The sequence below is a fragment of the Marmota monax genome, unplaced genomic scaffold, assembly GCF_021218885.2.
Source record: "Marmota monax isolate L192 unplaced genomic scaffold, Marmota_monax_Labrador192_F-V1.1 WCK01_AAM20220418_F8-fsc00041, whole genome shotgun sequence".
NCBI lineage: Eukaryota > Metazoa > Chordata > Mammalia > Rodentia > Sciuridae > Marmota > Marmota monax.
In genome coordinates this window covers 13,448,786-13,475,348 of record NW_026695238.1, presented here as the reverse complement: position 1 = coordinate 13,475,348, position 26,563 = coordinate 13,448,786, and the positions used below count along the sequence as shown (strand labels likewise).

The window sequence follows — 26,563 nt, the reverse complement described above, 5'->3', positions numbered from 1 at the left end:
GCTGGGCTGTCTTTGGAGTCAGGCTGCCTCAGATGACCCAGAGGCCCTTTTCTCAAGACACCCCTTCCTGTCCTGATCCCTTTTGGCTGTGGCTGTTGCCCTCACCCCACCCTGCTGCCTCCTGCACCCAGTCCCGATCCTGAGCTGCCCCCGTGCACTGTAGCTGATCCTGGATGAGAGAAGAATGTCAGGATTTCTCCTTTGCAGGACTACTTCTGGGGCAACGTTCCTGTCCAGTGCACGTGTTCCTGGGGGCCCTGAGCAGCCTCTCTTCCTGTCTGGCCGGTCTCTTGCCATTCCTTATGCATCTTGGCCTTGGGCTGCGCAGAGGGACCTTGGGCCCCCAGGATGCCAAACCCCTCCTGCTGCGTTGGGCTGTTCTCTGTGCCTCTGCCCTTGCCCGCTGATCACCTGCCTGTCAAGGGGGGCCCGGGGCCAGCTTCTCCCCCTGCGGTTCCTCCTGGGCAAATCTCCTTCTCTGGAGGGGGTGCTCCAGGAGGGCAGGGCTGGCCCTTTGATGGTGAATGGAACCAGCGTCAGGAGAGGATGTGGTGAGTCCCCAGGTATGGCGGAGCTGCTTTTGGGCCGGCACAGTCACAAGGGCTTGTTTCCTGCCCTAGAAGGAGTGGGAACCTGGAGCTCTCTCGCTGCCCTGCCTGGAGAAGTCAGAGGTATGTGCTCGATGTCACCCTTCTAGGGTCCCCGTCTGGAAGGCGGTGGGAACCACACCAGGCTCCCAAGGCCTCTAGTTTGTCCTCTACGGTAATGGAGTAGGCAGAACAAGGGTGTCAGTTCCAGGAGGCTCAGAGAAACCTTCTGAGAAACTTCTTACTTATGACTCCTGGGGCTGTGGTGGGGGGCGGGGAGCTGTACAAACAGCAGGTGTGTAACTTCGGGAGGCTGCCTGAGCCCCAGAGCTCGAACTCCCCTGTTCCGTGAAGAGTCTGGCTGCCCCCGAGGAGTGCGACCCTCTGTCTCTGGAGCACACAGGGAGCTGGACTGAGGGGAGCGGGGTCAGAGATCTTTTACCAAACTTTACATATGTCTTTGAATCCTGCGCATGTATTCAAATATTTAAATAACAAGCAACGTCATTAAGACAAGAGAAATATTCATTCTAAAAAAGAAGGTAGCTGGACATGTGGGCAACACGCCTCTAATCCCAGGGACTCAGGAGGCTGAGGCAGGAGGATCACAAATTTGGGGCAACTTAGCAAGACCTTGTTTCAAAAATAAGTAAATAAACAAAAAGGGCTGGGGGGTGTGGCCCAGTGGTTAAGCACCCTTGAGTTCCATCTCCAGGACAAAAAAAAAAGAAGGTGGCCAGAGCAGGAGGTCAGCAAGGCCCTCTTTGAAGGGGCTGAGCTGGGACATGCCTCTCTGCAGGCCATTCACTGTGGACCCCTCCTGGAGTCCCCACACCACAGGCTCTGGGTATCAAGGTGGCATCTGACATCTTGTCACCTCCCTGCTGCTACCGTGACAGGCTTCTGGTTTCCTCGCCCCAGGATACTCAGACCTGTCTGCCCTCCCTTGCCTGGTAGCTGGCCTTTGGCTAGGGACACTGGGAGCCTACTTGGACTGTCCAGTGGCCCGTCTTGGCACCCAGGGACCATCACACCAGCGGTCAGAATCTGAGACAGGGAAGGCCAACATGGCTGTCACAGTTCTGCTAACCTCTTCACGGAACAAGGGGATTTCGAGCTCTGGAGGGTCAGGCAGCTTCCCGAAGCGACACACGAATTGCTGCTTCTACAGGGAAGACCTGTGTGCTGGGATGAATCACCCAGACCACCCCGGGCAGTTTCTATTCCTGCAGACACCTGAGAGTCACAGTGTGCAAGGCTCGTGAGACAGCCTGTGCCTCTGTATTCTGAGGCCGACTCCTGGCACTTCCTGGACTTGGGAGCTTTATCTGCCAGACGGCGTTTCAGCCCAGACGTTCCTAACTGCCTGGAATCTTCTAGGGGTCCCTGTTGAGAGCCACCTACTGTTCACAGGCCAGTCTCAGTTTTCTCAACCCTGAAGATCAGAGGCACCAGGGAAATCTCCTTGTAGTCACGTCTGTGGGGGCCGAGGCAGCCCTGGCCCGGGCCACCTAGACTTTCCAGCACAAATGTCCTATATGAAGGTGTCCGACACCACTGTCCTTTCTGTGGGTGGCAATTCCTCATCCTAAACCCAGAAGTGCTGGGTATCATGGCAACATTTCCCAGCTGCTGGTGGTCCCCGCCTGACCCCCTCTTGGAATGACAGGTGTTGTGAGACTGCTTCCTCTTCCAAAGACTTCCCAGGTCTGCACACACACACACACACACACACACACTCCTTCTTGGCTTTTATTTTTTTGGAAGCTAGGTGGGTGTGCAGTCCCTCCATGAGAACACAGGAGTGTAGACTCTCTTCCTGGAAGCATGCTCCCTATGAGCGACACTCTTGACCGGCTCAGGGCAGGGACCCCCACCTAGCCCTTCTTTAGCCCCCCCCCCCGCCCCCGAGGAAAAGCCCCTCCGCCAGACTGGCTGAGCTGGAGCCACTTGGAGCCCTTGGCCCCACCTCCTCCTCTCAGCCCCCGAGGAAGTTCAGACCCAGAGAGGGGAAGTGGCTCTGCCCAGAGCAGACAGGTAGCGGGGCCTGGAGGAGAAATGACACCTCGTAGCTCATTCAGATACACTGGACCACCCACAGGTAACAGCCTCTGGGCCACTGGGGAAACTGAGGCACGGCGCCTCTGACCTGACCTTGCTCTCGTGGACCGTAGGAGACTTTCCGGGGGTCAGTGGGGCTTTGGGGGCCGATGCTCGGTCCATACTTGCACTGGCTCAGTGGGCAAGGTGGCAGGACCATGGCAGCCCTCAGGCATACTCCACGACAGCAGAAGCAGTAGGCAAACCTGGTTTGTCCCCGATAATGGGTGACATTTTCCTACGAACCCTCAACTTCCTCCTGATCTGAGTCAGGGTTTCAGCCTCTCATTGAGGTGAGGACATCTCCATGCAGGCAGCCCAGGAGCCTTCCCCAACAGGCAGGGCTTGCGTGACAGCCCCTCCCTGGGCCGGCTGCCAGTTCCCTGGTGTCTTGTTGGGAAATCACCCAGTGCCTGAGCTCTCGTATTCTTAGGAATCCTCCTCCTACCCCTGAGAAAGGTGCTTGTGGCATACCAGGGACCCATGTGAGAGCCCAGCACCTGCCACATACCAGTTGTGTCATTTCTCTAGCCTCAGTTTACCTTTCAAGGAATGGGACAATACCAGTTTCTTCCTCATAGGGCTCTTGAGCAAAGTAAATGATTGGGTCTGCTTGTCCCCCATAAACACCTGGTCAGCTCTGGCTACTATCATACAACTGGGTTTTATTATTATTATTATTATTATCATCATTTTTTACTGTGCTGGGGATTGAACCCAGGGCCTCAGGCATACTAGGTAAGTGCTCTACCACTGGGCTACGTTCCCAGCCTTAACTGGCTTGTTCTTAGACCCTAATTTTGAAGAGGCTGGGAGGCAAGAAATATAGAAGCATTTAGAACCATGAAAGTTCTGGATTCTTCCCTGAGCATGAGATCACCCTGGACTATCCTAGGCTGGGCTTTGTGCTGCTCAAGCTGCACAGGGGTGTGCAAAGTGCTCCCCACAGCACCATGGGAGGCTCAGCTCTGCTCAGGGTCTAAGCGTCTGTCCCTGGAGCTGCAGCCAACAGGCCCTCCCTCCCTCCCTCCCTCCCTCCCTCCCTCCTTCCCTTCCTTCTTCCCTTATTCATTTTCTCTTTCACCCAGTAAGACCTACCAAGGACCAATTTTCAAGACACTTGATATAAAGGGGAAGGAGCCACGCACGGTTCATGTCCTGGGTTGCTACTGGAGAGCGGGGACACACCCTGTAGTACACAGATGACTCCCAGTGGTTCCCACTTGGCCACAGTGGGTAAACCATGTGGGATGATGTGGGTGGATCAGAGTGTGGGTATTGGAAGGAAGGGGTGGGATTTTTAGCAGTGGAGGAGAGTCCAAGGGAACGAGGAGTAGGTGAGGTGCAGCCAGGCATGCTCCAGGCTGCCTGGAGCTCCTGGACAAACAGGGTGCTCTTGCTGGTGATGTTGGTGGGGGGCCAGCGTGGGGGCCGAGGAATGAGAGACTTGAATGTGAGTTCTAGCTGGTCCCTCTCTGTTTGTTTGACCTTGGGTGGATTCTTGAACATCTCTGAGCTTCATCTCTGTAAAATGGACACGATTGTAACACCCTTTCAGGAGTTGTCCCCTGTCCCTTCTGGGGAGCACTAAGAACAGAGCTGGACCCCTCTATTCTCCTAGCCCCACTTCAAACCTAGTGAACTCCAGAAAAGTCCTGGCACCACAGAGATTCTGTCTGGGTGTCTGTTTTTGCATCGTGGCCCCCGCTCTGAAGCCCAGCTTGTGCAGAAGAATTATTCCCACCAAGGCGAGGGTGGCCGATGACTGCATCCAGCTTAGTGTGTTGTCCTAGCTGTGGCATTCCCCACTGCAAACTTGCGGACACTAGGATTTCAGGCAAGGAAACTGGATGGGGCGATATGAGGACATCTGGGAGAATGTCCCAGGGCCTCCTCAAGCTGTATTCCCGAGGCAGCGCCAGCTCATCTCATCTCAGAACAGATGCTCTGCACAGATGAGGGCTTTGCTCCACAGGAGAGGGGGGACACTCTTGATCTTCATTCATCTTAAGGTTGCTCTTGCTACTGGTGGAAGATCCAGGCCTGGAGGAAGGACAGTCGAGCTTGTGTTGAGTCACATAGCTGAGTTTCGGTGCCCCAGCTGCTCAGCCCCAGGCTCAGGGCTCCAGGTGGGAAACCATATCCTGGAAGATGGGGGCAGATGGGCGCACCATAGGGCACAGGGGCTGCAGGACACCAGTGGTCCAGAATGTGGCAGAGTTCGAGGGTCACAGCCGGCACACAGAGGCCAGCTCTAGATGTCCTGGGCTGAGCAGGGCCTTGTGGCTGGGAGAGTAGAGATGAGCTCTGCCACCTCAGGGATCGGGGGTGGGGGTCGGGGACTGGAGCCCTGAACTCCTGGCCCAGTTCCTTTCACACATAGGATGCTTTCTCTCCTTTTCATCGAGTATTAGAGAAAGTAGTATATTGAAAAAAGATTCCATTTCAGGGTTAAAAGCAAATTTTGAAACACCTTCCAGTAAGCCCTGCTGGACATTCTAGATGAGCAGGTCTCCTGTCTTTGCTTGTGATACCTCTGGTGACAGAGAGCTTTCTGCAGCACCCGGAACCCACTCTTTATGATCCCATGAAGTCTCCCTGTGGAGCACGTCCTGGGTGTGGGGGATGTATGGTGCCTTTCCCTCCACAGATTAGGCGCCCTTGTCCTTTCTGCATCTTTCCCTGGGTCCCTTCACACGCAGCCCCTGCCAACAGCCAGCCTTGGATCCCAGGGAGATGAGAGTCACGTAAGGCCACAGCAGCCCCTGTTCCTCTTCTAAATCCTCCAGCATCACCTTGGTTCACCTCAGTTCTCACTTTCGTGTTCACGGGAAAAAACATTTAGGAACATTTATTATTTCAGCTGTAACTGCCTTCACGTTTTGTGTATAAATATTTGTTCCTTTCCAATATTTCAGCCATGAGCTTCTGATTTTCTGATTCACATGTTATTCAAGAGCATATGTGGCAGCATGCCTAGAGATGTCCAAGACATGTTGGTGACATCAAGGAGCTGCAGCTGCACAGTGAGGACCATCGGGTTGCCAGTTTCTCTGTGGTCTGAGAATCGGGGGTATAAAATCGCCTTCGCCATTGACCACTGGCCTGGGCTCAGGAAGGGGATGAAGTCTGTGAAAGACCTTTCTATACAGAGAGTCCGTCCCTTTGATCTGCAATCCTCCCCCCTAAGCTGCCGGCCCCCCTTATTAATTGGGCTGGCCAGAGCTCTAATTTCTGTTTGATGGATGGTCTTTCAACAGAGCAGCACTAAGCGCTCTAACTAGGATTATTTTCCCATTTCTACTTATTACTTTTTGCATTTCTGGCACGTTTCTGTCAAGTGCTGCTTTGTCATGCTCATTGGAACATGAATTGAATGTTTCATGCTTTCCTTATTTTTCGTAACTTTTGCCATCGTAGTCTCCATTGCCCTCTCAATATTAAAAAAGTCATCTTGTTCTATTTTCTTCTTTTTCTAGCATGCTGTGTGTCTGATAAACCACAGATCATTTGATCATTTTACTTGGTCTGTGCCTTTTCCTTTTTTCTGTTTCTTATTGGCAAGGAGGTTTGGATTTTTAAAAATAGATAATCATTTCTAAGGGGTTCTCTAATATTATAAAGAATTATAATATTTGTTTGAGCCTCTGGAGGGTTGTTCTCCTGATTTCTATATTGAGACATTGTAGGTTTTTTCGCTTTCAGTTTCTATTATACATTTTCTCTTCCTTTTGCCCCTTTAAAGTGGATAATATAATTTAATCTAAATATCCAATTTGAAAAATATTGAACTTCTACGTTTATTTCCATTAATGGTTTGCCAAACTGTGGAGGACGTAGATTTTACATAGCTTCCCCTACCTCCTCCCACTGCCGCCCTGTCCATCGGGCATTTGGAGTCTCTTCTGTTGCTGTTCTTTACTCAGGATGGACCTGCGCACAGGTGGAACTCTTTATTTTTTCATTATTTTTTAAAATCCTGCATGGGTTTCTGCTGCTGCTCTCCATCTCTGGGTGGGACCTGCCTTCTCATTTGACACATCCACTTCCCTCTGCGCTTCATGCTTTGCTCCCAAATCCCTCTGAAGCTATTATATCTTAAGATGTTTGTCTTTGAACTGGCAAAGTTAGGCCGCATCCGCTGGGCACGGGTTAGTTCAATGCACTTCTTTAAATTTTGAGTAAACCTCACATTCCGCCGGGCCTCAAGCCTATACGTAGATGCTGTGTTTCTTTGATGTTTAAGAGAAAAATCTAAAATGACTCTTAATTCACCCCCCCCAGCATTTATTATAATTTTTAAAGAATCTTAAATTGATTTCAGATTCTCACAAATTATGATGTAACTAGAAATATACACTAGACAATTAAGAGATAGAGATAAAAGACTGAAAAACCACCCCATCTCACTGCGAGAATGCAACACCCTTTGGCATATGGAAATTTTTTCTAGGTTTTTTTTTTCCCCTCTGTGTGGGTTTTTTAAAATCATAGTTGAAATCATTTTGAATGTATAATTCTAGAGTTTGTGGGTTTTTTACATAACCTAGTCAGCATAAGCATAACAGAAAAATTTTCCATTGAGTAGATTTAACCTAGTGAAATTTACCTCTTGTTGGCATTTAAATGTGTGTGTGTGTATTTTTTGCTATTTGAAAAAAAAATGCCAAAGTGAACATATTTCTGTAGACAGTTTCCCCTCTTTTGCATAATTAAAGTCTTGAGAATTACTGGATGAAAAACATGCAATTTTATGGTTTGTGATGCAATCTACCAAATTCCAAAAGTTGTGTACTAACAGGTTCCCTCCTCTGTTTATTGGTGACAATTTCATGGAAACCTGGCCATATTCTTATTTGGTAAGCAAAAATGTTGTATCTTGGTAAAACTTCTTCTGAGAACTGTGTCCATGGCGAGCTTTTCAAGGGCGGGTGTGTTCATAGAGAGCGTCATTTATCTAACATATTGGTTGAATTTCATTTCCTCCAGTACATTATTTGATGTTAATTTTTTTTAACAAAATGAAATTTTCTATTTTTGTGGAGTCAGACCTGCCCTATTCTCTGTCGGTTTCTTTTGCTTTCAATCATCCCTAGACTGACAAAGAGCTTTTCCTTCATTGACTTTATAAACAGGTTGCCTATTGAATTTTCATCTGTTTTTTTTTTAAGCTTTGCTTTTTGAAATGTAAATCCTTAATGAATTTGGAATTTCTTTTCTATATGGTGCGAGGTTAGGATCATAGTTTTTAACTGCAGAATTTTCTTGTATTTTTTTATTTTTTGGTAAGTGGATTGAATTCGGGGGCACTCCACCACAGAGCCACATCCCCAGCCCTTTTTTGTATTTTATTTAGAGACAGGGTTTCATGGGGTTGCTTAGGGCCTCACTAAGTTGCTGAGGCTGGCTTGAACTCATAAATCCTCCTGTCTCAGCCTCCCAAGATGCTGGGATTATAGGTGTGTGCCACTGTGCCCAGCAACTACAGAATTCTTCATTGAAGGTCTCAACATAATTTATTGATTTTCTGGGGATTATCTCATTTTTTTTTCTTGTTTTGCTAAATGCCATAATGAGTTGTTTGGGATTTCTGGGTCTGTGTTAGTGTCTGATTGCAACCAATATGTCTTTCTTATTTTATCATTAAATACAAAATTGATGTGGTGTGAGCAAGTTCACTCTTTATCACATGTAAGAAGTACCTTTCTAGTTCTTCATTTAAATAACTCTGTGAAAAACTCTGTTGATATAACCAGATTGCTTTTCATCTTTTGCTTTAATGATCCGATATACATTGTTAATAGATTTCCTAATACTGAAACTATCTTACATTTCCATAGTAAATCTGATTTAGTCGTGATGACTTATAAGTTCAATGTTTTAATTAGGATGTTTGCATGCATATTCACAAATGCATTTGACAAAGAGTTTTTCTCTTCTGTGTTACGTGTGTTTTGGCCTTTGGATAAGTTAGTTTAATGGAAGAAATTCATTAATACTATCTTATATTCTGAAATAGTTCAGAGAGTAAGGGAATTATCCACTGCTTAAAATTTTTCAATAAAGGGAGTCAGGGTAGACCACGTGATCAGCATGCAAGAGACCCTGGGTTCCATCCCCAGCACCAAAACAAAGAAAGCAAGGGAGAGCCTGTTTTAAGAGTAATTCTTTGATCACATTCTCACTATCTTTCATGGTTTTGCTAATAAGACTTCTTTTTAGCAAAACTCTTGCATCAGTTGTAGTAAACTGTGTTTTGCTCCAAGTCACCAGCGACATCAAGGTCTCTAAGTGGACTGCCACACCAGCATAGGGTATTTCCTACTATTTTTACTCTTCTCTCCATCTAAGCTCAACCTCTTCAACAAATTTCAATTCGTGATTGTTTGTGTCTTTTTTTTCTTGGGCGTAGCTGTTGAAGAAAAATGTACGGTCTAGTTTACTGTTTATGTCCCCATGGAACCCCCTATTAAATTTATTGATTCTGATATTCCTGTTTTCTAATTCATTTATTCTGCCTCTATCTCTGTAAATTTTTTTCCTGATTTCCCTACAACGTTTCGTTTCTAAATGCTCAAGTGAAATGCTTAATTCATTTATATAGTTTTCCTTTTTTTCCAAAGAGGAAAAAACAAACAAAACAGAGAGGTGTCTATGTCTCTGAGAATAGTTTTGGTTGCATCCTGAGAATTTTTTTTTTTTTTAAACAACCAATCCAAAAGCTTCTGTGTTCTTGATTACATCTCATGCAGTTTGTTTTCTAGGTCTCACCTTATATTTATTTATTTATTTATTTATTTTTGTGGCACTGGGGATTGAACTTAGGGGAGCTCTACCACTGAGTTTCACCCCCAGACTTTTTTTCAGGGGGCGGGGTGGTGGTACCAGGGATTGAACCCAGGGGCGCTTTACCACTGAGCCACATCCCCAGCCCTTTTTTGTATTTTATTTAAAGACGATCTCACTGAGCTGCCTATGGCCTTGCTAAGTTACAGAAGATGGCTTTGACTCTCCATCCTCCTGCCTCAGCCTCCCAAACCCTTAGGATTATAGGTGTAAGCCACTGAGCCTGGCTCACCCACAGATCTTTTTGAGACAGGGTCTTGCTAAGTTGTGCAGCTGGCCTTGAACCTATGAACCTCCTGCTAGCTGGGATTACAGGCATGGACCACTGAGCTCAGCTTACTTTGTTTATTTTTAAATAGCTAATTCTAATTTTTTTAACATCCTAGGTTTTTGTGTCTGTGGTCAGAGAATATGGCCAACATAATTTCTGCCATTTTTTTAAAATGAGAGATTTTGGCAACTGTTTCTTGGATACATCAGAGAAAAGTGAATTACCTATTTGTTTAAAAAGCAAACCCAAGAATTATAACTAAATGATATTAATTATGTCATTTATATAACTAACTCTAAGTCTTAATTTGTATTTTGCCTACTTGATCTGTTCTACCCTACAGAATATTAAAAGCTTCCACTACCATTTATTTTGTCAGTGGTTCTTTGAATTCGAACAGGTTTATTTTATGTACTTTCATACAGTGACATCTGGTGTATAAATTTACTACCAATATTGGTCTTCACAATTGTGCTTTTCTTTTATTAATAGAAAATAACCTTCATCTGGTGAGTGAATATATTCCTAAATCCTGCTGTGCTAGTTTCGCATATGGCCTCTCGGACTTCCTTTTGGTTGGCTCTGTTGTCATGGGATTTTTACAGTGACCATTTCTGTGACATTATATGTGCTCTTTATAAGGGTGGAGTTCAACTGTACTTCTTAATTGAAAGCTTGAATTTTAAATGTTTGTTGTGATTTCTATGCTTAGTTTCTTTTTCAATTGTATCTACTTCTGTGTTGCATAGGCCGATGTTTTTATTTGTTACTTTCTATCTTTGGCGACTTTGAAGATAGACATCCTATTTTTTAAAAATATTTTTTTTGGTTGTAGATGGACACAATACCTTTATTTTATTTATTTATGTGGTGCTGAGGTTCAAACTCGGTCTTACACATGCTAGGCAAGCGCTCTCCCCCGAGCCACAGCTGCAACCCCTAGACATCCTATTTTTAATAGTCAATGTTAGCTGTGTACAGTGCGCGTGGTAGTAATCCTAGCTACTCAGGAAGCTGAGTCATGAGGATCCAAAGTTCAAGACCAACCTGGAAACTTAGTGAGACCTTGTCTCAAAATTGGGAAAAAAAAAATGTCAGAGGTTTCTTTAGGGTTTTTAAAAATGCTTACACTTATATTTTTGTAATTATCAGAATAAAAACCAAAACAAAGTGACGGGCGCTGTGGTGCACACCTGTAATCCCAGCATCTTGAGAGGCTGAGACAGAAGGATTGTGAGTTCAAACCAGCCTCAGCAACGGTGAGGTGCTAAGCAACTCAGTGAGACCCTGTCTCTAAATAACAAATACAAACTAGGGCTGGGGATGTGGCTCGTGGTTGAGTGCCCCTGAGTTCAATCCCTGGTACCGCCCCCACCCTCCGCCAAATAAGTCCTGGTATTCTGTAGCACTGTGTTATGGAGATCTGGAAGAAAGGAGAGCCCAGGCTCCGACATGTTACCCCGAGTGTGTGCTCCAGCTGAACTATCAGACTACACACCTCATTAATATGTACAGTCATTGCATGGTAATCAGAAACAAGATTAAATTAGGTTTTTAAAAGCTGGATGTCATGAAGATTAAAAAAAAAAAAAAAAACCCAAACATCAGACTACATAGCACAAGAGCAAATAAATATAAAAACAACTAAAAGAGAATTATAACAATAAATATTTAAAATTCAAGTTTTCTTTCCTAACAGCCTCAATTCATGTTAGAAATACAATTTGCCCCTGCTTTGTAAAGGGCAAATTTATATGACAGAGATGTGTTCAGTGTAAAAATCCCATGGCAATAGCGCAAATGGATTAAAAAATGACTTTTGATCCATTTTATGGAATATTAGCAATAGAGCTGCTTGTTTTACACGGTACTGTCACTCCCCACCATTCTCACCTCCTTCAGCCCAAGAACATTCTTCCTTCTGAAGGAAGTCTTCCGAACTGAAGCCTCTTTCCCAAGTGTCCCAGGCTGTCCTACCTTGATGTTTTCATCCACCTTCTCCATCCTCATTATCTCCTGCAAGTCCAAAGCTTTGCGCCTACAACTACCTGAAAGTGGTTTTCTATTCTCTTCAGTCCTGAGCAATGACTAGGTTGGTTATCAAATTCTTGCATCCAAATGTTCTCTCAGAACTCTTCTGGTGACATTCTGAGAGGTTTCCAAGGAACGCTGTCCACTCATGGACGTTTGTAAGATGCCACCTGGAGACGGCAGCAGACATCGGGGAACAGCTCTCTTTCCCTAAATTTTGCTGGCTTTAAGCCTATGATCCTCCTATCTCAGCCTCCCAGTAGCTGGGATTGCAGGCATGGACCACCGAGCCCAGCTCACTTTATTTATTTATTTTTAAATTTGTTTTAATTTGTTATATATGACAGCAGAATGCATTTATGCACTTTGATATATCATACATATATGGGATATAATTTCTCATTTTTCTGAGTTGTACATGTTGCAGAATCATATTGGTCATGCAGTCACATATACACATACAGTAATAATGTCTGTTTCATTCTACTGTCTTTCCTGTCCCCACATCTCCTCCCCTCCCGCCCATCACTTCTCTCTACCTGATCTAAGGTAATACTATTCTTCTCTAGTGCCCCCTGCCTTATTGTGAACTAGCATTCGCATATTAGAGAAAACATTCAGCCTTTGGTTTTGTGGGATTGGCTTATTTCACTTAGCATGATATTCTCCAACTCCACCCATTTACTGGCAAATGCAATAATTTCATTCTTCTTTAAAGCTCCATTGAGTATATATACCACATTTTCTTTATCCATTCATCTATTGAGGGACACCTAGGTTGGCTCCATAGTTTAGCTATTATGAATTGAGCTGCTATAAACATTGACATGACTGTATTACTGTAGTATGCTAATTTTAAGTCCTTTGGGTATAAAGCAAGGAGTGGGATAGCTGGGTCAAATGGTGGTTCCATTCCAAGTTTTCTGAGGAATCTCCAAACTGCTTTCCATAGTGATTGTACCAATTTGCAGTCCCACCAGCAATGTATGAGAGTGCCTTTTTCCCCACATCCTTGCCAACATTTGTTGTTGCCTATATTCTTGATGATTGCTATTCTGACTGGAATGAGATGAAATCTTAATGTAGATTTGATTTGCATTTCTCTAATTGCTAGAGATGTTGAACACTTTTTCATACATTTGTTGATTGATTGTATTTCTTCTTCTGTGAAGTGTCTGTTCAGTTCCTAAACCCATTTGTTGTATTGATTGGGTTATTTGTTCTTTTGCTGTTAAGTTTTTTTGAGTTCTTTGTATTCCCTGGAGATTAATGCTTTATTGGAGTTGCATGTGGTAAAAATTTTCTCCCAATCTTTAGGCTCTCTCCTCACATTATTGATTGTTTCCTTTGCTGAGAAGAAGCTTTTTAATTTGAATCCATCCCATTTATTGATCCTGAATTTTACTTCTTATGCTTTAGAGAGCTTGTTAAGGAAGTCAGATCCTAGGCCATCATGGTGAAGATTTGGGCCTGCTTTTTCTTCTGTTAGGTGCAGGGTCTCTGTTCTAGTGCCTAAGTATTTGATCTAATTTGAGTTAATTTTTGTGCAGGGTGATAGAGGTTTAATTTCATTTTGCTACATATGAATTTCCAGTTTTGCTAGCACTATTTGTTGACTGTTTTTGGCACCTTTGTCTAGTATAGGATAACCATATTTATGTGGGTTTGTCTCTGTGTCCTCTATTCTGTACTATTGGTCTACAAGTCTATTTTGGTGCAAATTCCATGTTGTTTTTGTAACTGTTGCTCTGTAGTGAGGTTTAAGGTCTGGTATTGTGATGCCTCCTGCTTCACTTTTCTTGCTAAGGATTGTTTTTGCTATCCTGGGCCTCTTATTTTTCCAAATAAATTTCATGATTGCTTTTTCTATTTCTATGAAGAATGTCATTGGGATTTTAATAGGAATTGTATTAATTCTGTATAACACTTAGGTAGTATGGCCATTTTAACATTATTAATTCTGCCTATCCAGGAACTTGGGAGATCTTTCCATCTTCTGAAGTTTTCTTCAATTTCTTTCTTTAGTGTTCTGTAGTTTTCATTGTAGAGGGATTTTACCTCTTTTGTTAGATTGATTCCCAGGTTGTTCTTTTTTGTTTTGTTTTGTTTTGTTTTTGAGGCTATTGTGAATGGGGTAGTTTTTCTAATTTCTCTTTCAGTGGATTCATTGCTGATGTATAGGAATTCATTTGATTTTGGGGTGTTGATTTTATATCCTGCTACTTGGCTGAATTCATTTATTAGTTCTAGAAGTTTTCTGGTGGAATTTTTTGGATCTCCTAGGTATGGAATCATGTCATCAGCAAATAGTGATAGTTTGAGTTCTTCTTTACCTATTTGTATCCCTTTAATTTCTTTCTTTTGTCTAATTGATCTGGCTAGAGTTTCAAGGACGATGTTGACTAGAAGTGGTGAAAGAGGACATCCTTGTCTTGTTCCAGTTTTTAAAGGGAATGCTTTCAATTTTTCTCCATTTAGAATGATGCTGGCCTTGGGTTTAGCATATATAACTTTTACAATGTTGAGGTATGTTCCTACCATCCCTAGTTTTTCTAGTGTTTTGAACGTGAAGGTGTGCTGTATTTTGTCAAATGCGTTTTGTGCATCTATTGAGATGATCATATGGTTCTTGTTTTTAAATCTATTAATATGATGAATTACATTTATTGATTTCTATGTGTTAAACCAACCCTGCATCCCTTGGATGAACCCCACTTTTGGATGAACCCCACTTGATTGTGGTGCACTGTCTTTTTAATATGCCTTTGCATGAGATTTGCCAGAATTTTATTGAGAATTTTTGCATCTATGTTCATCAGAGATATTGGTCTGATGTTTTCTTTCCTTGATGTATCTTTGTCTGGTTTGGGTATCAGGGTGATATTAGCCTCATAGAATGAGTTTGAAAGGGTTCCTTCCATTTCTATTTCATGGAATACTTTGAGGAGTATTGGTGTTAATTCTTCTTTGAGAGTCTTGTAGAACTCAGCTGAGACTCCATCTGGTCCTGGGCCTTTCTTGGTTGGTAGGCTTTTGATGGCATTTTCTATTTCATTACTTGAAATTGACCTGTTTAAAGCATGTATGACCTCCTTATTCAGTTTGGGTAGGTCATATGTCTCTAGAAATTTGTCGATGTCTTCAATATTTTTTATTTTATTGGAGTATAAATTTTCAAAATAGTTTCTAATTATTTTCCATATTTCAGACATATCCATTGTAATATTTTCTTCTTCATCTTGTATTTTAGTAATTTGAGTTTTCTCTCTTTTTCTCTTCATTAGCATGGCCAGGGGTTTATCTATTTTATTTTATTTCTCAAAAAACCAACTTTTTGTTTTGTCAGTTTTTTCAATTGTTTTGATTTCAGCTCTGATTTTAATTATTTCCTGTCTTCTACTGCTTTTGTTGTTGATTTGTTCTTCTTTTTCTAGGGCTTTGAGATGTAGTATTAGGTCATTTATTTGTTGACTTTTTATTCTTTTAATGAATGTACTCAATGCAATAAACTTTCCTCTTAGTACTGCCTTCACAGTGTCCCAGAGACTTTGATAGGTTGTTCTAATTTTTTTTTGAACATCCTAGGTTTTTGTGTCCACCACATCTCATCTTTTCTGCTGTTCAGTTCAGCCCCGTGTCTCAGGCTGCACACTGCTGGTGACCAACAGTGGTCAGATCTCCCTTCCAGAAACCCTGCTGCTGGGGGCCCTGGAGACGGACATGGCAGCTCAGGTCCACTGTGGTGTTGACACAGAGTCCACACCTTCCTGCTCCCAGACAGTGACTGAGCCCAGCAGAGGTACTGGGCCTGCGTGATTCCTGTTCTGCCTGGGGCTCCTTCAACAGGCAGCCATTGCTCAGGGACATGCCACAGCCTGGCCAAGATGTTCTCAGAGCTGCCTGTGGTCTCAGGCTCTTCCTCCTGGGTCCTTCCTTCCTGTCGCCTGCCACAGGGTCAGACTGTGGGGGTCTGGGGCGTTCCTCTCCACTCCTGCTCGCCCTTTCACTCTTTTGTAGCACTTCCTCTGATCAGGCTTCTAGATGTTGACGGTGTCTCAGCACCTGCTTCTCAGAGGACCTGAAGGGACTCAGCCACCTGCACTGTGAGGAATGGATTGGTACCGAACCCTGGGTTGGCCAGAACAGGAGTCGCCAATGGCCACAGTCCCCAGGTCAAGTGAGAGCGGGTCTTTATTAACGTCTCTTCTTAGAGAAGGACGACTCTTTCTTTCTTTCTTTTAATCTTCAAATTCTTCTTTTAAATTTATTTTTTTAATTCATATAGGACAGTGGAATGCATTATGATTCTTATTACACATATAGAGCACAATTCTTCATATCTCTGGTTGTATACACAGTATATTCACACCAATCCGTGTCTTCATACCTGTGCTTTGGATAATAATGATCCTCACAGTCCATCATTATTAATAAGCCCCTGCCCCCTCCCTCCCCTCCCACCCCTCTGCCCTATCTAGAGTTCGTCTATTTCATCTTGCTGCAGTCGGAGTGCATTTGTGCCTTTTTATCTTAAGTCTAGTGAAGCTCCTGATTTTTTTTTTTAAGAGATTCTTTAAAAGATGGCTTCCTTTGACCTTCAGAGGGAATTCAGAGGATTAATATTTCAAATTCTCTGCTCACTCTGCTATTAGCTGGCAGGATTTTTTTCCACCTAATTTCTTCTTGCCAGTCTGCGGAGTGAGTGCTCTCTCTGGCTTCAAAGATTGCCATCTGAGAATTTTCCATTTGAAGTCTGTCAGTAATTCAAATGTGACCTTTAGGACAGTCCTACTGGAAAACACGGAGGGGAATGGTGTCTGTCTCCCACAGGACACCTGCTTCAGTGAACACAGTAAGCTCAGGAAACACAGGCCTGGGTTGCATGCTTTCCACCCGACCATCTTCCCTCTCTGTTATTCATTTCTTTTCTTCCTGATTTAGCCATATTTGGGGTTTGAGTTGATCTTTGAGCATCACTGATTTTCTTCTTGGCGACTTTAGTTCTAGTCTTCAAACCACCCCCAATATGGTAGATTCATCTATGGAGTTTCCCAGAGTGTGACCCAACCCCAAAACAGATGCTCTATGCTCTTTTTTTTTTTTTTTAACTTTTGTTTGATTTCTTTAAGCATAAAGTTTTGCTTAATTTTAGTGGTTCTTGGTTTTCTGCTGTCTCTGATCTTGAAGATGACTTCTCTAAGGGATTTGCTCTCTATGACATAGTTCAGTTAGACCTGCTTTTCTCATCATTTAAACATTTATCCTGTGGGTCCCGAGATGTGCTAGCTATTTTTTGAGATAGTCCTGTGGCTCTTTGGCAGGTTTTGTCAAGAGGAAGCAGCCTGCTGGCCTGTATTTGGTCCACGCTTCCTCCAGTAGCAGAGGTTTCACGGGGCCTGAGTTCAGGACCAGTTTTTGTAGAGGTTCCGCCTGCTCTCCCATGGCGCACCATCCTCATGCACTGAAGGGACCAAAGCTTTAATCACCAGGAGATGTTTCCCTGGGTCTCTTGTGACATGAGCCCATAAGAAAAGCTAACACAGAGGAAAGCACAGACTCTTTGGAAAGCCACCAAATAAAGTAATGTATGCTAAATGTTTAGCCCACAGTGCTCAATGGGTGGTGTATCCTTATATCTATAAATACATATCTACAGGCCTATATATTATATATAAATATATATTATTATATATTATATAATACATTTTAGATATATTTCTATATTATATTTATATACATTTATATATTATATATTTTTCTTTTAATTAAGAGAATGAAGAGGTTTGGGAATGATATTTCATACAAGATCTTCAAAATACCTAAATCCTTTCTTCCAAAGGCTCCCAAGGAACTGTAATTATGGTAAAGAATAGGAGAGGGGGAATTCTCTTGCAGTTTCATAGTTATCAATAACTGAGCAATAAATAAGTCACATGAATTTTATTATGGAATTCTTGTTACCCTATAAAGCACTAGGAAACCTAAGTGTTTGTCGATAGGCTACTAATTCCTAAAGGAATTGTGGTTTATTCACACAATGGGATGCAGCAGAGCTGCTAGGGAGAGAAGTTGGCTTATACACACTGATGTGGAACAATTCCCAGAAACACTGTTAAGCAAAAAAGCAAGGGACAGAGCTGCAGGTATAATATTTTGGAAATTTTAAAGCTGTCCCCTCACTTATGCCTGGACTTGGGAAATTTCTGTGAAAAGCATGCAAGGAGCTGCTCACCGTGGCTGACTCTAGAAGGTACAACCGAGGCCCTGGGTTCCGGTGACCTTCCTCAGCATGGTCTTTTGTACTGTTGGACTATCTTATTGGGTGCATGGAATTCTTTTTCAATTAAAAAAAAAAAAAACTAGTATAACAATAAAAGCTAAAACAGTTGTCTGGTGAGGGTCACTGGTGCAGGGCCCTCCAGTGACAGGCTGTGTTGATGCTCTTCCCTGCCCGCCAGGAGGTCATGGAGGGTGGAGGACGTACGTAAGTGAGGGTCACGGAGCAGGCCGAGCTGCGAGACACTGAAGCACGAGGCCCAGTGTGATCAACTTTCTACAAGGGACGCTGGGCACTAGCAAACACAGGCTGTCCAATGTCACATCAGCGGCTTGGCTTTACTTGGGGGGAGGTGGAGGGAGGAGGGCAGAGGTGGCAGGGAGGTGGTGGTGGCAGGATGGGGTCATATTTGAATTTTCTCCCCAGCAGCACTGATTCTGGATACTGGGGTCGAACATCAGGTTGTGATGTGGTCCAGGGCCACCTGCCTTGGTATTGACACCCACAATGGCACACCCCACGCTCTCCCAAAGTGGCCAGGCTTATTTATTGCTCAGTTATTGATACTATGAAACTGCAAGAGAATGCTCCCTCTGCTATTTGCCCTCCTCCTGCCTCAGACCACGTCCCTGTATCACCACCCCTACAGCCTCGGTTCCCTTCTCCTGATCTTCAACCTCTCTAAAGGCCTTTCCTTGCCCCATAGAGACTGCAGGCCCCCACTTCATTCCCTCTGGGGACATCCTTTCTTCCATGTTTCTCCATTTTCTGTCTGGTTTTCTCTTTGGGGTAGCAAGAGGCTGAGGCAGCTCTGGACTTTGCATCTTCCCAACTTCTAATCCTGCAGAAAGAAACCCAAGCAAGAGTTGTATTGCTTTTCATTGCCTCTGAGTGGGTCAAACATTTGTCCCTGAACCAGTGACAGAATAATTCCTGTGTCTGGAAGACTGTGATATGCTGACTGAGAGTATTCCTACAGCCAGAGGTGAAGTCACAGTGAGTGGGAGGGCACGGGGGACAACGTGTAGAGAGGAGCTGAGTCCTGGAGGCAGCATTCGAATCCTTGATCCAGCTGTACCTGAATATAACCCTACCCTAGTTTTCGCGTTTTTCCATTATGTGAAATTTTCTCTCTGCTTAAACCATTTTGGGTCAGGGTTTGTATTGAATAAGATATTAAACAATTTATTGTAAAGTAAAGGCTTGGTGTTAGATGACTTTTGCCAATGTCAGGCTAATGGAAGTGTTCTTAGCACATTCAAGGCAGGATAGGCTGCACTGCCGTGTTTGGTGATCAGGCATTTAAAGGCATTTTACCCTCCTGATGAGTTTATTGGGACGTAACTCCATTCTAAGTCGATCTAATGCCATCTGAATGAAAAAGTAACCGTGGCTTTTTCTGGGGCAGGGGGATTAGAAGTCTCTTTCTCTTCAGTGTTTTCTGATTGTGACTCGAGGAACATGGATTGCTGCACGATCCAAAGGAAATATTTATTCTTTTCCACCAAGTCCTTCGAGTCCCTCACTCAAGAGAGTGACAGCACCATCTAACCTGCCCTTGGTGTTGCAGGCAAGAACATGAGCTGGCTGCACGCAAGCGAGAACTGCTCCTTCAATGACGTGGACAAGCTGATGAAGACCCTGCAGCTGGTGGTCCACGTCCCCACCTTCCTCCTGGGCCTGCTCCTCAACCTGCTGGCCATCCGCGGCTTCAGCACCTTCCTGAAGAAGAGGTGGCCAGACTACAGGGCCACCTCCATCTACATGATCAACCTGGCCGTCTTTGACCTGCTGCTGGTGCTCTCGCTCCCCTTCAAGTTGGTCCTGTCGGACGTGCACCTGCCCTCCTCGGCCTCCTGCACGCTGGTGGAATGCCTCTACTTTGTCAGCATGTACGGAAGCGTCTTCACCATCTGCTTCATCAGCCTGGACAGGTTCCTGGCCATCCAGTACCCGCTCCTGGTCAGCCACCTCCGGTCCCCCAGGAAGACGTTTGGGATCTGCTGTGCCATCTGGGTCCTGGTGTGGACCGGGAGCATCCCCATCTACAACTTCCATGGGAAAGTGGATAAGTTCACGTGTTTCCACAACATGTCGGACGGTACCTGGAGTGCCAGGGTCTTCTTTCCCCTCGAGGTGTTCGGCTTCCTCCTTCCCATGGTCATCATGTGTTTCTGCTCCTCCAGGAGCATCCACATTCTGCTCGCTCGCAGGGGCCACACCCAGGACTGGGTCCAGCAGAGAGCCTGCATCTGGACCATTGCGGCCAGCCTGGCAGTCTTTGTGGTCTCCTTCCTCCCAGTCCACCTGAGCTTCTTCCTGCAGTTCCTGGTGAGGAATGGCTTCATCACGGAGTGCAGAGCCAAGCAGAGAATCAGCTTGTTCTTGCAACTGTCCATGTGTTTCTCCAACGTCAACTGCTGCCTTGACGTTTTCTGTTACTATTTTGTCATCAAAGAATTCCGCACGAACATCATGGCCCACCGGCCTTCTAGGGTCCAGCTGGTCCGCCAGGACACCATGATTACCAGGGGCTAAGGGAAGGCAACCTAGCTCTAAGGAAAGAAATCCCAGTGCCTAATTCTTGTAAGGGACATCCCTTTCCAATTGGTGTGCTTCCCCTTTGATGCTCATTGGATACCTTATTTGCTTTTCATACCCCCTCATGTCCAGATGGCTTGATGGACATCACCCCATATGATGAAGAACCTAAGCACTAGGTGAATTTTTCATTCTACGATCAAATAGCATGAGGCAGAAGAATTGAACAGAATGCATCTGAAAAAAAACAACACTTTTTCTCAACTCTCTCATCCTTCTATTCAACTAGAAGATTCTAGAAGGGAAGAAAGAAGAGGCAAGAGGAGTTAGGGAGGCAATGAAGGGCGATGGTGGAAGGTGACTTGAGCAGAGAGGGAGTAGTAGGGAGCATCAAGCCCTTTTCGGTTGGAGGACCCGCAGTGGAGCGTACTCGCACTTTCCAGTCCCTTCGGGAACGCTGCTGGCCCTGACCACAGGGATGATGACAGCAGGGGAGACTGGGCTGGGCAGGTGTGGTGCATAGCACTGCTTCCTCAGGCCTTAGGAGAGCACAGGAGGCCAGCCAGACCTCCCTGTGCCCAGGAGAAGGCTGCAGAGGACCAGGGGCTGCTGAGCCAGGTCAGGAGGAAGTGGTGGGCACCTCTGGAGACAGTGAGGACAAAGTGGAAAAGCATCAGTGAGACCTGAAAACCCCGAGGGGACAGAATACACTTGGGGAAGGGAGGAGACAGGCCCCGGGCTGTAAGTGGACAGCCCCTCTCCCATGGCCACTGGGGTGTCCACCACAGGGAGTGTTAGCACTCTTCTAGGGCGAAGAGACGGAGAGAGCCATGAACGTAACAAGCTTTCTGTCTCCGATGGAAACATGGGGAGTTGTTCATCAGGCCTTGTTTCCTTAGACTGGGAGAAAGGTCAGACTCAGCCGGTTCAGCCACAGCAGAATGAGGAGGCATTTGTCTTGCTCACCTGGGTCTTGGCTGGGCGGCAGGACTGTCCAGAGAGCTGTCCCCTCTGTTGGCTGGAAGGAACAAAGTGAATGAGGCAGGGATGGGGACCCATCTCCGCCCACAGGCACAAGGACCAGGCCTGGAGAGGGACAGCAAGGGCCCTGCTGGCAGTTCCTGGGGGTGACTGGAAACAACTGAACCACGTCTAGATCCCTCTGTCTGCTTCTCCAAGGCTCTGGAGGAGCACACAGTGACAGCTGAGCGCCTTCCGATGACTCAGCTGTTCCAGGGAGTGAAATGATTAGAAGGATAAATTGTGGGGTGGTTTTGCAAGACGGAAGGAGTGGGATGAGAAGAAATCCATGAGACTTAGTGTGAACAAGGAGTCGGTCTTAGGGAGAGAAGCAGCCACGGCCAACATGGAGGATGGAGGATGGTGGCTTTGGCTGCCAAGAGGGGGTGGAGGGCCTGGGAGAGGGTGGCCCTATGGAAGGGGGATGGGAGATGAGGGTGACTTGGGTAAACCTGGGACCTGCCTACTGAGGAGGAGGAAGCCGAGGAGGAAGAGAAGGAGGAAGAGAAGGAGGCAGAGGAGGCCAGGAGTTGAGGGTTAGCCCAGACTTGAAGCCATGGAGGGGAGAGGGGTGGGCAGGGCTGGGGGGGCAGGAAGAGTTGAGGGCAGAGCCACTTCCTGCCTGAGAGTCTGTGTCCCCCACTCGACTGAGAGCCACCGAGGGGCAGGAGCCTCGCACAGCAACAACTGTGGCAGTGTTCTGGTGGCTTTCCCCGGAGCCTCCTCCTGGGCGGCTGGAGAGAAAGGTGAGGAAGTGAGTGTCAGGAAGGTGCAGCCAGGAGTGGAGGTGCTGTGTCCCCAGGGACAGAGGAACGGCAGCCACAGCCAGGGCTCTGCAGACCCAGGGTGAGGCTGAGCCCCACCCAGCTGGCCCAAGCCCTGGCCACTCCTTCCTCTCCCTGCCTGAGGGCTGCACGTCCCATGGCCATTGTGGACAGAGTGAGAGAGCCAGGTTGTCATGCACAGCAGGGCATTTGCACAGGAGCTGGGAACCCCACGGTGGGGCTGGTGGTAGCTTTCTTGGGCACCGTGCCTACCATTGTGCTTAAAGCCAGACTGGCTTCCCAGGAGAAAAGTCCCTGACCATCCCCCCAAAGTCCCTATTGAAGTTCAAACCTAGAATCCTGTGTTGTAGCATGGCTCTGTCCATGACAGGGGGGACTGGCCACCTCTGAAAGGAGAATCATCAAAATGGCAGGGTCTAATGATGTAGGGGCAGGTCCTTGGAGTGGTCCGGCAGATTCAGGTGGTTATGACCCTGGACAGTAGGTAGGCCTTAAGACCCGCTAACCCATCCCCAAACTGTGGGGGGCAGAGAGGGCCTCCTCCCTCTCCCAGAGGGGACTCATCCTGGCCAAGGGGCTGTGGGTTGGGCCCAGGTCCAGTGCTACAGTGTGAGGCTGCCTGCTCTGCAGGAGAGTCCATACTCTGGGCCCAGGTAGCCACCGTCCTCTTGGCCCACATCAGCACTGGCCAATAGCACAGAAGGGGTGATGGGACAGCATTAGGGTCAGGGTTAGGCTCAGGGGAGCAGGGAGTCGGAGAACCCAGCACTCCGTTGTGGGAAAGGCTGAGATTCCTGCTACTAGAGTCAGTGGGGCTCAAGGGTGGTGTTTGGCCGTGAACATGACCTTGTTAGTACTCCTCACCTGGAAACACCTGAGACATACCTGCTATATGTACATTTGTGAAACCAGCACAATTAATTGGAAAAATGATTTCATTAATCTGATTTGCCAAATAAATAGATTTGTACAATGCAGTGTGATCTTGTCTTGGACTACACTTTCTGGCTCCATGGAAGAGCTGGCCCTTGATAGCTCCTGCCAGGGGACCCATCAATCTCGGTCCCTTCAGTGGCCACTGGATACCAGCTCTGACACTGCAGGGAGCCGGCCCTCAGGCCTGCCTCAGCAGCACAGCCAGGCCTGTCCCAAGTGGCCTGGAACGCAAATCTGTGGGGGTTGGTGGCAGCTCCCTGGAACCATTCGGATACCTGGTTCTCTGTGTTAGCAAGTGGCCTGCACAGACCCACACACCGGCCACCGCCCACCCTACCCTGGCTCCCATCTTGTACCATTGCCATGACACCGAAGCTGCTTCCACAGGTCCTAGAACTTCTGCATACATGGGACTCCCAGCACAAGAGGCCTGCTGGTCACTGTGGGGCAACAGACACAGGGCCAGTCTCCATGTGTCCTCCATTGGGACCCTCTCTTCTCTAGTCATCCACATGGAAACACAGCTCACTTGCAGAGAACTCCTGGCCAGTGACCTGCTGGGCTCTGGCCTGGGCCACCTCTTTCTCCTGAGTTCCCCACAGTCCCGAGCACAGCCCAGCCTGGCCTGAGTGCTGAGGACTGACCGGGGACATCCTTGCTCGTTAGCCTGGGAGCCACCTCACGTGGGTGTCGTGTCCTTGGGGCAATGATTCCTCTTGGCCCCAGGGAAGAAAGCCAGTCCACAAGCTGAGTTAGTCAACTCTGTCTCTCTTGAATCACCTCTCAAGGCCCCATGAAGCTGAAAGTCACCATATTGATGGAATGCAGCTTGTCTGGGATACAAAGAGCATCCACATGTGAGAGTCTCCCTTGGTAGCACCCTGGTAACAAGTTGTCACAAAGGAACAGCATTTGTGGGGCTGAGAGTGTAGCTCAGTGGAGGAGCCCTTGCCTAGTATGAGTGAGAACTTGTGTTTAATCCTCAGCCCAGCAAATAAAGAAAAGAAAGAAAGAAAGTAATTGCAAAAAGGCTCAAAATGAGATCTGGCAGGTAACTCTAGAGACTCAAAGGGATCAAAAAGTTTTGATTAATGGATCAGTGAGAACTAAACAGGCAAGCTGCACATGCAGGTGTGACAAATTACCAGGCAGGGACAGAGACAACTGCACCTGCCGCATGGCCCTCCCCTCACCCCAGAGAGCTGGCTGTGTTGTGGACAGTGGCCTTCCAGGGCCCCAGAGAGGCTGGCTGAGGCCACTGTGAAGAACCTCACTCTGAGAAGAGGGGACTCAAAGATGTGCAAAGGTTGGTACGTTTTTGGGGGGGAGGGGGTTGCACCCTTAAAATTGCCACCACAGCATTTCTCACTTTCCCACCAGCCCTGAACTCTGATGAGCCTGGTTCAAACCATCATGGGCATTTGAGGGAGAGGAGACTTTAGAGCAGAGGAGGGGGGCCTGGGAGCCGGAGCCCAGGGATACAGCGTGGCCCTTGTCCCTGTTTCTAGTTCAGCCCAGGTTCTCTCCAGCCAGGAGCCTGCACAGTGCCTTCACCTGAGTCTTTCCACTTTGAAGTCTCAGAGATCAGAAGCACCGTCACTTCAAAGTCACCTTGGAGGAGGAGGGAGCCCTGAGCTGGTCTTTGAGGTCTTAGGCAGTGCCTTTGTTCTGGGGCTGTCACCTGAGTGAGTGCAACCCAAACACCCCTGCAGGGGGGAACCACGTCTCTGCAGGGCATAGCAGTCATGCAAAGGTTATTTAGGGTGATCTGCGGGAAGCCCCTCTTTTCTAAGGACAGCATTGGACCCTACATCTGTGCAGATGAGGTGCAGGAACACACTCAGGCATGTTTCCCATCCGGGTGGTGTCTTGTGAAAGACTGAAATCAGAATGATAAAAAAAATTAGGAAAGAAATGTAGGAGCTGGACCGGACCTGGCTAAATGCAAGTGACCCAAAGAGCTGATTCTCACAGAACATTTCAGACACACTGACCCAGGCACAGAGAAACTATTGAGTTTGCCTGGCATCCCTGAGACCCTGGGTTTGATTCCCAGCACTGAAAGATAAATAAATAGACAAATAAAAATAAATTAATTAATTTAAATTAATTAATTAACTAATGACTACCCAGTGACCCTGGAGTAGGCCCAGGGCCAAGGTGGGGTTCCTGAAGGGCTGTGGAGGGGCCTCAAGGCAGTGGGCCTGAGATGGTTAAGGATAGCTCCAGAGGACTGGCCTTAGGGTAGGGAGTGTGTGTGTGGGGGGGGGAGTGACTCCTGTAGCACCTGGTAGGTGGGGAGACTACCCCCAACATGGGCCAGAAGTTGGGGCCACTGGACTCTGGCCATGGCCATCTCCCACACCGAAACAAGCTCTGCTCTCCTTTTCCTAAATCTTCAAGTGGCACCTGGGGCTCAGGTCTCACCAAAGGGAATCAGGTGTGCGCTGCAGAGTAGTGCGTGGTGCAGATGCCGAACCAGAGGCACCTGAGGGACTTGCCCGCACCTCCTGGGCAGGGGACCTAGGAATACTTGGGTAAGGGAACTGAGCAGAAAACCGGACTTCCTGCATGGAGATCGGACAGCAAGTCACCATCATTCCTTGAGTATTAAAGAGGCTTTGACTCCAGAGTCTGGGAGGTTTAAGTCACCTGGACAGAATGTGGATGAAACTTAATAGTTAATAGAGCTGGAAACTGTTAATATTTCACACTACAAAAAAAAAAAACCCATATATAGCAGATGTGGTGGCTTAGTCTGCGTGGGGTTGCCATAACAAATACTGCAGACAGGTTGGTTTAAATAGCAATTGTTTAAAAATTTGCACTGGAGTTCTAGATTCAAGGTCTCGCATGGTTCTGATTCTGGTGAAGGTTCTCTTCGTGGCTTGCAGGTAGCTGCCTCCTCACATGGCAGAAAAAAATGAGCTCTCTGGTGTCTCTCAGAAGGGACTAATCCAATGGGATCAGACCCCACTCTTATGACCTCATTTTACCTTAGTTGTTTGCTAAAAGCCTTGGGGCCTAGGGCGTTGGTCTATGGGTTTTGTTGGGCACATCTCAGAACATAGCATATTTACCTTTACTCTGTGACTTGGAGTAGAAGAAAGGTCACTCTTAAAATTTCCTCAGTGGAATGTAATCTGCCCTGAGCTCCTGTGGCTTTGCT

General features: G+C 46.5%; 1 protein-coding gene across 2 annotated transcripts; it reads left to right on the top strand.

Moving 5' to 3' along the window:
- Positions 1–23,435, top strand: Gpr55 (G protein-coupled receptor 55). 2 transcript variants are annotated; one of them, XM_046439969.2, is made up of 2 exons: positions 1–671; positions 19,683–23,435. In XM_046439969.2, the coding sequence occupies exons 1-2, from the start codon at positions 185–187 to the stop codon at positions 20,648–20,650; spliced, it is 1,455 nt and encodes a 484-aa protein (XP_046295925.1). In that variant the 5' UTR covers positions 1–184; the 3' UTR covers positions 20,651–23,435. The 2 variants fall into 2 exon arrangements, with proteins under 2 accessions (XP_046295925.1, XP_046295926.1); XM_046439970.2 differs by lacking the exon at positions 1–671 and adding an exon at positions 2,428–2,688.
- The last annotated feature ends 3,128 nt before the right edge of the window (positions 23,436–26,563 follow it).

Coding starts and splice junctions, on each gene's coding strand:
- Gpr55 (XM_046439969.2), top strand. CDS start 185: ATGTCAGGATTTCTCCTTTGCAGGACTACTTCTGGGGCAACGTTCCTG. Junction 672..19,682: donor CCTGCCTGGAGAAGTCAGAG/GTATGTGCTCGA, acceptor TTGGTGTTGCAG/GCAAGAACATGAGCTGGCTG.